Source organism: Chamaea fasciata, unplaced genomic scaffold (assembly GCF_029207755.1).
Source record: "Chamaea fasciata isolate MVZ Bird 193981 ecotype frontalis unplaced genomic scaffold, bChaFas1.0.hap1 SCAF_2, whole genome shotgun sequence".
NCBI classification, from domain to species: Eukaryota; Metazoa; Chordata; class Aves; order Passeriformes; family Sylviidae; genus Chamaea; species Chamaea fasciata.
The window spans coordinates 109,304,572-109,322,207 of record NW_027094087.1 but is presented as its reverse complement, the minus strand read 5'-3'; the positions used below and the strand labels follow the sequence as shown (position 1 = coordinate 109,322,207).

The 17,636-nt window shown below is 36.2% G+C and overlaps 1 protein-coding gene across 3 annotated transcripts in view; it reads right to left on the bottom strand.

Annotated features, from left to right (window-relative positions):
• USP9X (ubiquitin specific peptidase 9 X-linked) overlaps positions 1-17,636 on the bottom strand; it is a 98,359-nt gene that overhangs the window by 37,412 nt on the left and 43,311 nt on the right. For all 3 annotated transcript variants that reach the window (XM_066177035.1, XM_066177037.1, XM_066177036.1), the window contains 8 exons: positions 12,412-12,545; positions 8,351-8,438; positions 6,433-6,775; positions 4,902-4,997; positions 2,772-2,983; positions 938-1,178; positions 579-728; positions 330-450 (listed from right to left, as the gene is read on the bottom strand). In XM_066177035.1, the coding sequence (XP_066033132.1) occupies positions 330-450; positions 579-728; positions 938-1,178; positions 2,772-2,983; positions 4,902-4,997; positions 6,433-6,775; positions 8,351-8,438; positions 12,412-12,545 (1,385 nt within the window). The remainder of the gene's footprint in view (positions 1-329; positions 451-578; positions 729-937; positions 1,179-2,771; positions 2,984-4,901; positions 4,998-6,432; positions 6,776-8,350; positions 8,439-12,411; positions 12,546-17,636) is intronic.

Genomic DNA, 17,636 nt, shown 5'->3' with positions numbered 1-17,636 from the left:
GTGTTCTCCAATGATTATTACAGTCAAAAGTGATCCTATTAAAGCAGTGCTATAAAGCCACTTGAAAATACAATGATCCCCATTTTCACTGCACTGTGGCACTGAACCCCAGTACCTACTGCAAACTATGCAACTTTATACAGCAGACAAGAAATAACTACTTGGGAAATCTTTTACAGTCCTAATTAGGATAACAGTAGTGAATTACAGTATCAATAAATTACCAGAAAGTACAAAACACTCCCCTATCTTCACTTTTATGTATCAGATGATAAATTATTACACCGCATATTACAAAATATAATAAAAAGCATATAGTTAAGTTTTACCTGGTGGCATCAGCTTCATAAGAACACGAGCTCCATCTCTAAGAGGTGGCATATTTAGACTACTGCCCAAGTCTGCAACTTGCCAAAGAAAGGAGATGTATCGAGGATGCAGTGACATGATCTTAAAATAAGCAAATTAAAAAAAAAAAAACAAACAAAACAAAACAAGAAAGACCCATAAAAATTGTTAGGCAAAGACAAAGTGTAAGAAAAAACATGTTTGAACTGCTTATTTCAGAAAATGCTTACCACTCCTGGCAAACAGCTTTCAACTTCTGGATTTGGACCATCACTGTAGTGATTGCCGTGGTTGCCCGGAGAACCAGTTGAAGAGTCAGAAGAACTGTCTGGACTTGAGGGCATATTAGAATTTATCTGTGTAAGCTTAGCTGTAATTAGCTGAAAAACATAATCATAGTTTTAATACTCTCCAAAATTTAAGATTCTTTGCCAAATAAACATCTGATATAATGTTAATGGCATAATACAAGAAGGAAGAATGGAATTATTTCACAAAAATAAATGATGCCACGCATGGTATTTTTCAAGCATTTACAAAAGGGAAGGAACATCTGAACTGATGAAAATACCCAGCCTGCAACACTTACCGTTTTATCTTTGAGATTCAGCTGCCCAATTAATTTTCTGTCATCTGCAGGATCTACCAGCTCACCCCCAATGAACAGCTCCACTTTGGTATGTGCGCTGTTGGCTTTAATGCGATTGAGGATGCAGCGCCGCACTTGGCCAATCGTGTCGTTTGTGTGGGACCAAATATCCAAATCTTCCACCTGCCGCCCTTGGTTTGGAAAACGAACTACAAGTGTGATATGTTTACCACGGAAAGCTCTGAAAACAAACAAACCAGCAGAAGTCATTTTGGTCCTCATTAAATAAATTCTTTTCCCTCCTCCATTTTTTGTGACCATTATTTCAACATCAAATCTTTACATGGTATTTTCCAGTGTAAGATTTTGTGAAAGCGCCAGCAACTATAGCAACAACATATACAGAATCTTTCATGAAGCCACACTCAGTACAAATTAATTAATCATATGGTCAAATTTGCAGTCACGGTAAGAACACTGACAGAAATTTTAGAAGTCTCCTATAAAGTTTTAGATCTTTTCTCTGTCATGTAACTTCCTGATCAAAATGTGCAAACAAAGCTTAATCAGACTGGCAACGATGTTTTGCTTTTTTTAGCAAAGCACCTCAAGCTTTAAACACACCAAGATCAGAAAAAGCCATCAGGTTGCTAAGCCTTAATACCTTCTGTCAAAAACTGTTAAAGGTTTTATACCAGAATTCCAGTTTTTAAAATCACAATCTTTTAAAAAATTTTAAAGTGGTCAAAAAAGGAAGAAACTGTTTCACATTAGCAGTGATCACACTCCCCACAATGGCAGGGGAGCTCATTAGGAAAGATGTGCCCAGATAAGCCCAACAAACTAATCCCATGTAACAAAAGCAAAAACTCCTCATAAAGCTCTTTGCTAACAAGGCCTGTGAAAGATTAGTCTAATCAAATTACCAGCCCATATAAAAAAAGATGTACCCACAATCAACAAGAAAACTTTATTAGGACTAATCATCTATCAATCAATCAATATATGCAAAAAAGCTGTAAACAAATGTAAAAATACAATATATGTAAAATTTCAATATATGTAAAAAAGCTGTAGCAACACTGCAAAGTACTGACACACCATGAAGAAACAGTAATTTCTTAATTTTTTTTTTGACAAAAAGTGCATTTAAAGTAAGTGGACAAAAAAACCTCCACTGTGTTCAAAAATATGTTAGTTGTTAGATAAAAATATGTTATAAATCCACAGAAACACAAAGGACTTAAGCTAAGTTTTCACTCAAAGACAAGTATAAGAAGAGTGAAGGTACACAGAAAATAAACACACTTCAAAGTACTGTTCTCTTCTTCCTCTTCTTGTGAGGAGTTTACAGAATATTTCACTTAGAGATAATTAAAATTTTAATCTTGCAAAGTAAGATTGAGATCTCTGTAAACAATTCTGGAAGGTGAATATGTACATTTACAACCTGTTTTTGTATAATAAGAGTTGAGAAACAAAAAAGCTTTGCCAATGCTAATGTAAAGAACAGAACTGCTTTTAAGTAATTATCTGAAATGAAGAACTATATCCAAAACAATTGAGCCTCAAGGTACATTGTGCCAGTTACAGAAAAAAACACCAAATTTATTCTTAGGTCTGCTGTCCCTTTCATATATACTTGTATTTGCCTGATCATTCAATTTTCTTTTTTTTAAATACAGTTTCATGTATTAGCAAAGAAAAGGGAATCTGAAACACTGTGAAACCATTTCCTGAATAGAAATCGTTTAGAATGTAAAAATCCCAAGGATAATAGTACTATTTTAGTTTAACAGAAATAAAAATCATGATACTGCTTTTTCACACGTACCTTGACATAGGTAGAATAGTTCTCTCTTCGTGGTAATCACTGTCACATTCATTTATATACTCTCTTAAAACAGTCAACACTCTCACCATCCTTATTGCTTCTTGTCTTGCACAGTTGATACTGTCTTTATCTCCATCCAACACACATAATGTATCATAGGAGGCTTTTAGACGATCGAAACAGGACTGAATGAAGTCTTCATGAATCACTACCTAATTACATTAAGAAATTGGTGTAATTACAAGGCATATTTGAATCCATCTTCTCAGGAGGACGACCAGATTGTAGAGAAAAAAAATCCCCCAAACCAAAACAGGTAAGTTACTCAAGAAAGCTGTTTTATTCCAGCAACTCCCACCAATAAATAGCTCTAATCTAGTGTGCACTTCAATAATCTCGTGTCATCAGCAACTGTAACTGCATTGTATGTAAATGGAAAAATTGAAAGTTTGGACAGAGAACATTGAACTGGACTTCCACTTACTCCTTTTCTCACACTATTTACATAGTGTGTATCTAAATCCAACACTTTTGGAAGTGTCAGAGCTAAGCATGTGCAGATGGACAGATCGATGTGTGTTTAGTAAGCCCAGACCTACAGCACGACAGAAGCCTGCAGCCATCTGCCACTGCAGGAAGATATAGCTTGAATGGCTGTGAATACCCCACCTAGAGCAGCTGTGCAGGACCTGTCAGACTGGCAGCTCTGAAGATTATGCAAGAGCTTTTGAAGACAAGTAGAATATCAGAGTTTTAAGAAACACACCTGCCAAGTTATCAACTGGAGATTGTCCAAAGGACAATATTCCTCCACTAAATTTGTGCAGTCACATAATTACAGAATGGTTTGGGTTGGAAGGGGCCTTAGAGATCATCCAGTTCCAATCTCCCTGCCATGGGCAACACATTCCATGAGGTCAGGTTGCTCAGAGTCCCATCCAACCTGGCCTTGAACACTGCGAAAGGTGGAGCACCCACAGCTTCTCTGGCAACCTGTGCCAGTGACACAATACCCTCACAGGAATAATTTCTACCTAATATCCAATTAAAATCTAACCTCTTTCAGTTTAAAGCTTTCCCCTTGTTCTGTCACTACATGCCCTTGTCTAAAGTCCCTCCCTATCTTTCTTGCAGCACCCTGTAAGTACTGGAAGACCTCTATGGACTCCTGAAAGTCTTCTTTCCTCCATGTCTTCACAGCACAGGTGCTCCAGCCCCTTGATTATTTTCACGGCCTCTTCTGGACTGGCACCAGCAGGACCATGTCCTTCCCATGTGAGAGGCCCCAGAGCCAGATGCAGCACTGCAGGTGGGGTCACACCAGAGCACACAAGAGGGGCAGAACCCCCATCCTGGACCTGCTGCTGTTGATGGAGCCCAGGACACAGGCGGCTTTCTGGGCTGCCAGTGCACATTGGGCTTCAAGTCAACCAACACCCCCCGGTCTTTCTCTGCAGGGCTGTTCTTGGCCTGTTCATCCCCCAGACTGTATTTTTGCCTGGGATTGCCCCAACCGAGCTGCAGAACCTTGCACTTGGCTTTGTTGAACTTCACAAGGTTCTCAAGGGTCCATTTCTCAAGCCTGTCAAGCACCCTGTGGATGACATCCCTTCCCCGACCTTACAGAAACCCAGTATCTCTTCTCAGTCCACTGAACCACAGCTCCCAGCAAATATGAATGCAGGGAGATAATATCTGATTTGCTAGACCTCAGCTTGACCATTACATAGAAACACAGTGACCCTGTGTAAGGGACATGCCAGAAAAAAAGAGATTACATTAGCTTGTGACAGCACCCCACAGACCCAGCCACTGAACATATTCATATGAGTAAGAGCCACAATTTGCAGTGCAACAAAGGCTTTCCTCATATGACATTAACTGTTTTCTGAGTAGCAAGAGGAAATATTGCAAATGAACTTAGTATGAAAAACGAATGAGAGTTCAGTCTGGAAATATGAGGAAAAAACTGAAGTTCTGCATCTGCCCAGAATTTGATAGTTTGACTCACCCTCCAAAACAAAGAAACTATTTCCTGTTTTCAAATCTTTCAACTACAAAAGTATCACCACACTGATTTTTGAGACTATTTTTTTATTCTGTTTCAGTCTTCTTGTTGCCTTTTCTTACCTGATTAACTTGTAACCTTGGGCCAAGATTAGTATAGATCTCTTTAAGAAGGTCTATTGCTCTGTTTGCGATGTCATCATTTCCCTGAATCACAACCTAGCACAATTGAAAAAAAAAAAAGCATTAGCATCTCTTAAAAGTTGCTGGTAAAAAAACGAAAACCAAAACCACTACATAAGAATCTCGACACAATAATATGTCGAATTATCTTATGAGGTGAAAGGGACTAAAATGCTTAGTTACAAAATACAATCAATACAACTTACACTTAAGATGACTATATGCGAAAAAATTAATAATTAACTAGCTTTGAGGCTCAGAGTTGGCAAAAAAGATGATGTTCTATAAACAGAGTAAAAATAGTGTTTATACGTTCATGTTCACATAATCCAAATTTTCTCTTGTTTCAGAGAATAAGAAAACAACTTCTCCAGATGCTTCAACAATCTGCATCACCAGACAGAATTTTCAAGTATTTAAATGGCTGTGAATGGGTGGAAGGGGGACAAGCAAGTGAATTCTGCTTCTAACCTGATAATCTAAATTTTAATTACTTTATTTTAATCAGTTACCAGGTTTTACAGACAACTCCCCTGCAGAGTACTGAGCTGAAGCTTCATGAGTTTAGTCATGCTGATCAGAGTAAGCTGATTCCCAAAACTAAAACATGCTAACATTCTGTGGGGACTCTGTTCACAAACGCCACGTGAACTTATTTGTGTAAAAATTGGGATCTACTTTGGTTTTAACTATTATCACCAGGATTAAAATACCCAACCCTTCAACAAGCCACAACCAAAATTACTGAAGACTGCTGCTGTACACATTTTACAAACACACAGCCATAATAATCATGTCACAGTGCACCACTGTGGGCTCTAATGCAGCTCTTGAGAACTAGAAATACTCTGAAAAAATTAGGTTTCAGTTTAGACACTGATGGTTTTCACCAACAGATTCGGTAAATCTTCAGGCAGCTTCAACCTTTCTATTGAAAAGGAAGATCCTATATATATAGAATAGGTGGTTATATGGAATCTACAGATCCTAGAAAACCACCATATTTAGCCAAAAGGTTGTGGTTCTAAGGGGAAGAATCAGACCAGTGGTCACTTTGTCTGATCTAGAATCACTCCAGTTTAACACACTAGAAGGAACGCCACGGAATAGCTTATGAAGTGCATGAAACAAAACCTAATTATAATGTGCTTGTGAAAAGAAGAGAAATCTACAGATAAGTCACCTGGAAGGATCTTTTCTTCTTCAATGGTATAGGCAAATTTTTAATTTCACGTGCATATATAAATATACTTATGTTTCAAATAACTTTCCATTAAACATCAATCTACAAAGTTACCAACTTGCATACTTGCTGGGAAGACAGTGGAGTCAAAAGCCACGCATTTAGTTAGAAAAAGTAAATTTTTGTAATTTCAGTTCATTACTAATAAATTACACATTCCTAAAAACATAAAGAGACTGAGAAAGTCTTAGCAGTTAACCTTTCAGATGCTTCCTTCAATTAACTCACCCTCCAAAGGTAGTCTAATCCTATTAATTCCAGATCATCCATCATATAGGCTCGTCTCTTTGCTACTAGCTTTCCTTCTCGACAGTTCACAGCTTTGAAGAAACGTTCAAAACATTTCATTCCATTTTCTGTTAATAGGGAAGGATCCAGCTGAAGCACATTATTTTCAAAGAAGTCCTTATTAATGTCAGGGTCTAAGTCTGGTTCATCCCCCATTAGTTTGGAATACCATTTAAAACAGGCTTCGCGATCACAAAGATAAACCGCATTTTCAGCTAAACACTTCCATATTTGCTTCGCCTGAGGGGCACAGAGCCACAGCTGACCATCCTTCAATAAAAATCTTGAGCAAAACAAAGAGACAATTAACAGCACTGTCTAAGAGACATCCAGAGTTACAATTCAGTAAAAAGTACAGGCACAAAGTTGGATATGCACATTATACATGTATATATCACAAGTATGAAAACTTTATTTACATCTCAGTCTACTCATAATTAGCCCCATTATATCTTAGTAAATTTGAATGGATCAAGACCTTATATTCCAAACAAAAAAGGAACACAATTCAGTAAAAAGCAGCTTACACAAAAATACCAAACATTATTTACATTTTATATACAAAGGAATCCACATTTCCTAATGTAAACTATTTAGTTTAAAATCAGGTCACAACATATGAGAATAAATTAGTTCTGTAATCATTCATTATGTTTCAACATTTACTTTAGCAAAATTGCAAAAAAGGTATCAATAGCATGGAGCAGAGCCAGAAGCAGAAATCAATGAACTGGAAAATTTTCCTTTTATTTAAGCAAGTTTTTCTTTTGTGTTCAATTATTATGAAACATTTTACTAAAATCTTCAATGCTGAACTAACACTAAGGATGTTTCAGGAGGAACAAATGATAATAAAAGTTCTTTAGAATAATTTTTCTGATGCAATTTTTTTATGTAAAAGAAATCAAGGACTGAGTTATGGCATTGCTTTTCAGAAATTGCTACATACATATTCTACATTTGACATCCACAGGACTTCAAAAACTTCTGTACATTAATAGATAGTGAACTTAAATCTAAGTAAGTTAAAATTGTTAACATGCAGGAGTGATACATTAAGTACCCTATTGTATACTTTCATTAAACAGTTCACATTTTAGCTTAGTTAATGAAAACTCTTGGTAAAACTTTAAAAAGTAAAAGAAAATCTCTCGTAGAAAACAAGGTAAAAGTAGTTCAAAACTTGACCATCCAAATATTTTTACTCATCTAAAAAAAGGTTAAAACCAAGTAGGAAAAAGCTGAGAGAGACTTAGCCTAAAAAGCATCAACATTGTGCTCTCTGATGAGCAGAGATCCTTTGTTTTCTTATTTTACTCAAACAGGAGCTGGCCAAAATCATCCAAGTAAGTTTTTCATTGCGCTTTCTTTCGAGGGCTCAGTTGCTGCCAACGCAACATCAGTTATGTACAAAAGTATATGTCAGTTTATGATCATGGATTCAAATCTGGTGTGATACAACCAGGGACACATGGCTCTATTCCTTCCTGGAATATTTTAAATTTTAAACTAAGTTGTCCCAACAGAAATGTAACTGTACACTATATTTAAATCAGTATGGTTCTGCACACAGAGAGAAAAAAAATACAAATCTTAGTCCAGAATCAGAGCCTTGGATTAAAAAAGATTTCAATAAACTTTATTTGAATAAACCAACAGTAGCATAGAAGCCTTCCAGGAAAAAAAACCCAAAAAACCCAAACCAAACCAGAAACATTCAGTGTATTTTTGCATCTTAGTTTTGAAAGAAGTTAACAAAACAAATTAAAGCCAGAGAAAGAAATGCAAAGGGTTTTTCTTTAAAAAGCATTCAAAATATTCTTAAAGAAGTGAAACAAACGTTGAAGTTAAAGCTCACCGTAAGAAGTTCAGCCGCTCCTGGACTTCCTGCACGTGACTGTATCGGCTTCCTGGTCTCACAGTTTGAGGATCATATTCACCATGCTCTGCAAATAAAATGTTTTATTAGACAACACATTCGGAAAAGCGATGGTACCTCCAAAAAACAGGATGTGTTTGAAGACTTGTTACTCTGAATAATCCAAACCCAGTACATTTTCAGTGAGGTGTATGAAGGGTTTTCATATGTCAGCTACCAGTTAAAGCTTCCCCCTAAGCTGAGCACAAGCAAAGACCACTGAGGTCTATCATCAAATCAACAGTTACGTGCAGATACAGGTGATCACTGTTCAGTGTTACAGAACGTAATGGAAGTGTTACAGAACAATTAGGAACATGCACTCTACTTATTCAAATCAATTTTTCCTATTTTCAAGTAGTTAGTCTGAAGTCAGAAGTTAGTTGAAAATAGTATACCAAGCATATAACTCAATTATCCAGTGCTTTCTTTCTGAGGATGCTTTAGTTTTGCTACACAGCATCTTTTCCAAAATTTAATTTTTCTATTTTTTTAGGCTTTTTCCTCTCCAGAGGAAATCATGACTACATTTCTTTACCACTTTTATACATAGCTATGCACACAACATAACTCAGAGGAAGAAAGTGTAAGACAACTTCATCAATTGCAAGTTTCCAAACATAAATCCCAAACGCCTGTAATACTGACAATCTTGAAACAGAAGTCTTTTGAAAGTAAGGCATGAAGTCAAACTTTCACCTGTATTTTGTCAAAGTTTAGCATAATATTTTCTTAACAAACAGCAATTTTGTTCATAGGAACATGGTTTTGGTGTGGTATTGTTTGGTGGTTGGCTGTTGTTTCGATTTTTTAAATTAAAGAGATACAATCTAGATCTGCACTTGCATTACCTTCATCTGTACTAGCAGTATTTCATCATGACACATATTCATTATGACAGCCCCATTATAAAGTAATTAATGTTACATTTCTTATTTGCAAAGGTGTACAGATTGCCTTTAGCTAAGGTGACCCAGCAAACAAACCATAACCTTCATGAAATGATTGTAAGTGAGCAATTAGCAAAAGGAGAAATGTGAAAAAAATCTGAAGAAATAATATAAAAGTATGTGTACAAAAATTATTTAAGAATTAGAAGCAGAAAACCAGTAAAATATGCTGTGTCTCCAGCAGAAAAAAAAAATCAGGGTAGATAAGCACATTGCAGAGAAATTAAAATTGATTATTTGAAGTGCTGGGTGTTATGGGTGGGTTTTTTGTTTGATTTTGATTAGTTGAGGGGGAGGTGATGGTGCTAGGTTATTTTCTCTGTGGGGACTATCTGGGCTTTTTCTTCCTGACTAGAGTTTAATTCACAGACACAACATCAATAGTGGCAATGACAGGAGAACTCAAAGCTAGACAGCTGCAAAAAGGCAGTGTGGATGCACTTCAGAATTCTGAAAAACTCTGCACTACAAAAAAAAAATCACTTTCCTAAATATTTTCTGTATCACATTCTTTCTACATCTCCCAGATTTATTTTCTACTCTGTACATCCCACAGCAAGTCAAAGTGTGATCTCCTTAAAAATTCCTCTTACACACTGGAGCAGAAAACAGCTGGTTGAAAATTTAAGTATAATTAGTGATAAACACGCACAGAAGATCATATGGTTCATTTTCTACAAATACATTTCATTAACACTTTGGATTTTTTATTACGGCAGGAAAACAGAAATAAAGGAGAATTGGCTAGCAATCTTTTAAAATTTTCAGAAGATCTTTTATAAATCGTTGACAAGATGAAACTATGACCTCCTTCAGGACTACAAAATCTAAGAGCAGCTGTCTCATCTCATGGAGAGCTGAAGGAAAGGATGAGATCAATAGAAGTGAAAATCACAGAGCATGGAAAAAATTCAGAAGCATATACTAGGCTTCTCTTTAACCTCAAAAAAGCAAACATATAAAGGGGAGTATCCCAGAAACCACTATGCATTAGTGAATAACAGAAGAATAGGAACACTGTTCTCCATCACCGAACACAACTAGGGAAGACTTCAAGGAAAACAAACATATGGCAAATTCAAAATTAATTTTAAAATATCCAAATTACATAGTAATTGCAGTGTTAAGTGCCAAGAATGTCTGTTGACTACTGGATTTTTTATTTCTGTGGCATTTGTTTGACCTGTGGCATTGTTTGGACCTTAGCCTTGAATTCCCCCCCCCCCCCCGTCTTATTCACCTCCAGCCAAGCTTAATTCTACAGCTTCCAGTTCTTTCTGTCTTCACATGCATAATCTTCTTTCTTCCCCTTTCATTTATCTGCTTTCATTTATATGGCCCCCTGGCATATTTCCTCCCCCTTCATGAAGGCATGGAAGACAAACTTCATAGTACTCTATGTTCTGCTCTATTTAGTATATAAAACTGAAAATTAAAAGAGTTTTTGCACAGGAACTGTGGATTACAGTGAGCACAGTATCTGGAACATGAGGAAGATTTCCTGGTAGTCCTTAATAATGCAATAAAGCACCCAATAAAAAACCTCACATTATTATTTATCTGCTTTTGTACTCTGATACAAATGAGAAGTTCCGCAGCAGCTTCATCTCGAGAAACAGCAATTTAATTGCTTTGTAATTAGATTAAATTTAAACCCTTTACACACTTGTAATTCCTATTGCACTGAAGATGTTTGTATTACTGCTTAACCGAGTCACTATAGCTGGGAAGGGCCAGGGCAATGAGGGTTTTTGGGAAAGGAAAAGAATCATGCAAGACATCTGGATAATTCTTCTGCCCTCAACAATTTGATAGGTTGACAGTATTTTCAAAAACTACCTTCTGGCTTGAGAATTAAAAAGTAAGATAAATTAAAAATACTTCCCAGACTAACAGTGAGAACAGGCCAAATAATTTAGTACTATTTTAACATTAATTAGTGCGATGCTACCATTAGTTAAGGAACCTAAATTAGGGTAACCCCTCTCCCCCATGCATTCCTGAATAGAGAAATACAGCTGCAGTATGTAGATTTAACTGAATGCTATTCTCAGTGGCCTACACCTCATTGAAGTGGTCATCTTCACAGAGCACCACTACTTACACAAGTCCTCAGGTATATATTTTGGATATCTCTTATATAAAATACATATACACACACACACACATATATATATTTGATACTCCAAAACACATGAATTCCAAAAGGCTACTTTCCTGTGCACTGGTAGATACAAGCTTCCCAACACACAAATATCCTGCCCTCTCTGAATGACCTACATTGAATTCCTCCAGAACACACTGTGTCATTTTTGACATGCAACAGAAAGGCTGCCAGACTGTTAAAAGGCCAGGGTAGAACAGTCTTTGGTTCCAGTAAGTAAAGTCAGGAGTGTAAAACTCCTCCTTTCATTTTTGTTGGCATAATTTTATATTTATAGAACTGTGGTCCAGTGCACTGAGTTTCCTGGTCCACTGTTCTCCTTCACTTCCACGCTTCTACCTCAGTAGGTAGAAGTTAATCCAGAGTAAAAGGGTAAATTCATCAGCAAAGAGCTGGACTTAGCCTAAAATACAAAAATACTAACACAAGTGCTGCCAATTACACAGGAGAAAGAAATGGTATCCCTGTGGTTTGAAGTCCTTCTCCCTGACAAATTCTAAATATTGGCTGCAAACTGAGGTGATTAAAACTTCTCAAAGGAGCCTTCAAAATTCAAAACTAGAAGTTTTACTACTAGAACCTTCCACAAAATAACTCTCCTAGCCTAAGCAGGGCAAGATGATTTTTATCAATCCGTAGATAAACAATGGCTGCCACTTTCTCATATTCTGCTGCAAAACACACATTTTCAATTATAAAAAAGAAAAAATTAGTATTTAAAGCTTTTCTTACCCAACCAGTCACCACAAAGGCTATTAACCCCAAAGATGCTTGGAAATCAAACAAATAAATTTAACAGATATTTTATTATGGGAATTTACTTTTAACTCCATTTTCAACTGGAGTTCTCCTATACTCCATGAAGCAACTTTGGTGTTAAAACTCACCTTTAGCATACTGCCTCATGCTTTCCATATAGGCAGAGAGGTTTTCTGCAACCAGTGTAACGAGGGCGTGATTGTGCTGAAGTTGATTGATTAAATCATGTCGGTAAAACACGTGAGGACTTCGCTGAGTTTGACTGAAATTAAAATACAAGTGTTAGAGGAAAAGAAAGAAGCTTTGCACCAAATAGTTCAGAAATCAACTGAAAAGACACATCTTTGATGCAAGATCCAAATTTTCCTACAACATCTCGAACAGAACACAGATTAAGTTTCTGACAATACTTTTCTATCTTTCGACGTATCAACAGTCCTTACCAGTTACTAAAGCAGCTAATTTATGAGGATTATATGGTTACAGTATGTATGGAAAACATCAAAGCAATGTGAACAGCTCAGTGTGCTGGAGGGAGAATATCTGCAGCAAGACAGAAGATAAATAAACACCAGCCCAAAATGCACAGTAGATACCCTCAACTACAGTATAACTACAATATGCACAACCCTGGTTTCTCCCACAGCCATCTGATATTCTTTTCTATATTTAACATTAAAACACCAAGTAAAACTCAACATCATAGTCAAAGTACACTAGCCAATAACCACACCAATTATTTCAGTACTTAAAAATCCTAAAAAGAGTATTGATTTTTTTCTAACAGTAACTATGTGAAAAAATGTTGCTACAAGCAAAAAAAGCTGTTACACAAGAGCATATAACCAAAAACCCCTGGAAAAGTTCATGAAAATATCCCAAACAAATAATTAGATTATAAGTGAAGTGTATTATCAAGACCTGACCAAAAATGCTAATCTTAAACAACGCCAGAAATATTCAGATGACAAAAGCAAAAGAAAAGACAGAGCTTGTGTCCAAGACCCACGTGCCATGAACACCATCAAATTCTAAAGCTTGTGGACTCATCACCTCTGCAGGACACTCTCAAAATGTCTCAACTGCTGTAGCTGTAGATCAGAGCACTGATCATGACTACATAAACCAGTACTGCTCTTCCATGATAAAGAGAGAACAAAGGAAAACAACTGGGTGTCGGGGGAAGAGCAGCATTCCTCATTGCCACTCACCCAATCCCATAGCCTGCCCTAAAGAAAGAAAGACGTGATTTCAAAATTGTTCTCCTTTCTTTCAACACTCAAACAAGGAGACCTCAGAATCAGCAGAGTGGATTACAGGTAGGAATTCTCATCCTTGCTGAGAAAGAGAGCGTCCATGCTACACGGCCTACAGCACCCCACAGTAATGCCACACCTTTAGAGAACAGTGGGGAGGAAGGCAAGAAATCCCAGTTCCAGCATCAGCTGACAGTGATCTTTGCGGCTGATAACCACATTTCACTGTAGATGTAACAGCAACAGATAAATTGATTCATGGCCAAAGATCAGTGTCCATCTGGGTGTAAAAGACAGACGCCATCAACATCCTGCCAATAATTATGTTATCTGCAACCAACAGAGTTTGGCCTGCTAAGTACTGTGGTTTTCAGAAGATTAAATTTCCTAACATGCAAAATTTTCTAAAATAGTTTGAAAGGGGCACTTCAAACACAAGTTGTGTTAAAAACACCCAAATACCCAGACATCTGTCAGAGAGAAAACAAAATGGATGGAAGCGTGGAAAAAGAAAATATATAGGACTTCATATATATTCAAACCATTCTCTGTTTTCACTTTAAGAAACTTTCTAATTATGTTTCACTCCATGTCCACCAACCTTCTTACTCAGAATAAAGCAGCAGCAAATCCAGCAAAAGCCTGGATGCCTTTTTCAGTGGTTACCCAAGATGTTACCTCTAGACAGAAAACTGCATTCACAAAGGGTAAGAGCAAGTAAGAACCCTGATTATTTGGGAAATACATATGATCAAACAACTAAAGATACAAACAGAACCAAGATGGGGTGTTTTGTGGAATCAGAGATATTGGAGTGTGTATTTATATTCATAATATTGTGCATTTGTATCAATCTCACACAGTACAGCAAAACCAAAGTTTATCAGCAGAAGACTACAGTGTTCTGTGTTAGATATTTTTGATTTCTCTGCTTTCTCAGCCACATGCACAAACAGTACATTTGAACATGGATCCATCTTGGTTAGCAATGACTTCAAAAAGCTTAATAATTGAAATAACTAGAGTTATAACAGTGATCATGGGCAACACTTCCAATGTTATCTTGACCCATTGCTAGGATGGATTCAAAGGCAAAAAGATTGTCTTCAGGCACAGCAAAAAAGGCTGATCTGACAAGAGTTTCCAGCGTGTTTTCTAGTATTAAGACAAAGTCTACATGCAACTAAAATTTTTCTTAAGCATCTAAGGTTAGACTGATATGATATTGCCATTGGGACACAATCATTTAACCTGTAATATTATTACATTATTATTAATGTTTACTTAATGTAATTATTCGTAAACATTATTACCATTAATAAAAGATCATTAAATACGAAACAAAAAACCATTAAACAAATATTAATTTTACTTAATGTAATTATTAATAATTACATATATTATTAGTTACTAGACACTCATTAATGTGCAATAACTGAGGAGCTTGAAAAATTGAAGCTAACAGCAAAACTCGTATTTTTGTTGTGTTTATACTAAATGGATACCAAAAGTCAATGTATAAAATGAAAAAATAGCATTTAAAGGGACAAAAAATTGTTTCAGATTATGAAAAAGGACATAGCTAGAATGATTATTTGTTAGAAAAATACTGGCAAACCAACAATGCCAAAATTCCAAACCACTTAATTTAAATGGATTAAAAAGAATTATTTATCTGCACATAAAACTCACCCAATATAATACTACATTTGTAACTCAGCTTCTGAAGATGGCAGTTGTGCTACCTGAACAAATGCTATGCACCACTAAAAGAGTGCAGATTATTCAGATTTAAATCCAAATTGCAGCAACCAATCCCCACAAATTCTACTACTTAGGCTAAAAAGTGACTTGAAGCATCACTGTTGCTTTAAAGCACTAGGAAACCTCTGAACTCTCAGTGTTCAGTTAATTCTCCTGGGTAAGTAATTTAAGAGACTGGTCTTCTACTGTTCAGGTAGACACAGGTCAGACTTAAGCATTTGATATTGGTCTACAGGAGGCTGTACCATACAACACAGAGAGAATTAAGATGATTATCTGTAAACTAAAGGTCAATATTTGGAGTAATAAAGGCAACTATCCCTAAGTATTAATAAGCATCTCTGCATGCATGAGAGTCCTTGTACTTACATAAATATTACTTTCTGTTGTAATTCTGGTTAAGTTGAATTTCCTGACACATGTAGCATTTCTCTGAGGTCAGGGAGCTAAATTTTGCCACAGTAATTGTATAACCAATTCATCACTTTGTTCAACTGCATGAATAACTAGCAACAATTAAAACCTCCCCCTCAAAAGAATTTCTACAGGGCCAATGGCATAAGATAATTTATACAGATTTTTGCCAAGATCAGCAGCACTTGCTGATCTGGACTGAACTTTCTATTGCTGGTGCCAGTCAGCTGACCCACCTCAAAAGAGTAGCATAAAGACTATGTGCTCTGTGACATATTTTTGAGGCAGTTGTCATGAACACCTGTTTGGACCTATTTTTACTCCAAATTCTAGAAGGATGTTAAAGTTTTAAGTCAGATAAGGTAAGCTGTTAGAAGAGGTACTGTATGCATGCATTACAGTTTCCAAACTGTATCAATATTAAGAGTTATGAGAAAATTCAGAGGACGACGAAGTCACTGATTATGTCCAAGTTATGTTTTCACTCAGCAAATTTCCCAGTCACCTGGGCAGTAATACCACCTGACGAAAACAACTCCCTCAGCTGTAGCTTGCTAACAAAGCGGTTTTAAATTCCTTGGTTAAAACTTTCAATTCTAAGTTCACTTTCCTGCCATATTTGTTTTCAAATTCTGCATAAAAATAAGGTGCCACTACATATTGCAATGCAGACTGTCCTGAAATCTGAGGGAGATATGGTCAGATTAAAAAAAAAGAGGAGAGACATTCAAACCATTTAACTGAACACAGACCATACAGGAAACCTACACTTCCACAATCAAAAGAAGTTCAGCTCCTCCCAAGATTACTTCAGAGCACAAACCTGAATCAGTGCCTTGATTGCTTGAAGTGTTCCAGCAATTAATACCTTAAAGCAAAGCATCATTCAACTTGAATAACCAGGTACCTTGGTTTGCCTGGATCTTACAGCATGAAAAAGGTTAAGGATTCCAAGACACAGAAAACAGACTTTTCTGTGAATTACCAGGTAACTTTGTGACCTTTTTGGACAAACCTCAAACAATCATTAATGTAAAACTGTGAGGAATTAAAATATACTGAAAATTTGAGAAGCATGCTTCAAACTAAATGAATAAAGGAAACTCCAAAAGCCAGGAATGCAACATTATCACAGCTCTTGAAAAGGGTATCAATAAGAAGATAGTGCTGTGCAAACTGTGGCTTATTTCCCTCAACTTTCCCTGATTAGATGCTTCTTGTGAGCCAACTGTAATAGCAACATTGATTTGAATGCTTTATCTGCTTACAAGAATTAAAACAAAGAAACTGTGCAACACCAATATGCCAACAATATTTTTCAGGAGTTTGTAGAAATTCTGATGTGGATACAAATACTCTAAAGGGCTCAGTCTTTCATACTGAGAAGACATTTAAAACAATTAAAATAATCATTTATACTTCAACAAGTCCCAACTGATAATGGCTTCTCATTATTTCTTCCTTTCAGAAACAAACATCAAATAGACCCCTCACAAAACAAACAAAAAACCCCCTTAAGTCAAATAAAACAAATGCCACACATTCCTAATCTATTCCACTCAGGAGAGAAAATCAGTAGAGAATTTCTCCTAGACCACAAGGTTACCTTTGATTTTAATCATATGAACTAGATGACCTGCAACAAATTATCATCAAGGAACAAGGATGGGTGGCTATGTTTATGTATGTACGTGTGTGCATACAGCCATATAGGCACGTAAAACATATTTATGCTTATAAATATATATAAGATAATTCCATTGTTAGGCAAGAAAGTCCATGAATAACTGAAAAAGAAACCCAGATTTTCCACTAGATTAGCATAAAAATTATTAAAAACATGCATGAAGAAGCAGTTAATGCTCTCTTACCAAACTTAAGTGTCTGACTTTTTAGACATTATTTATACACACCAGAAC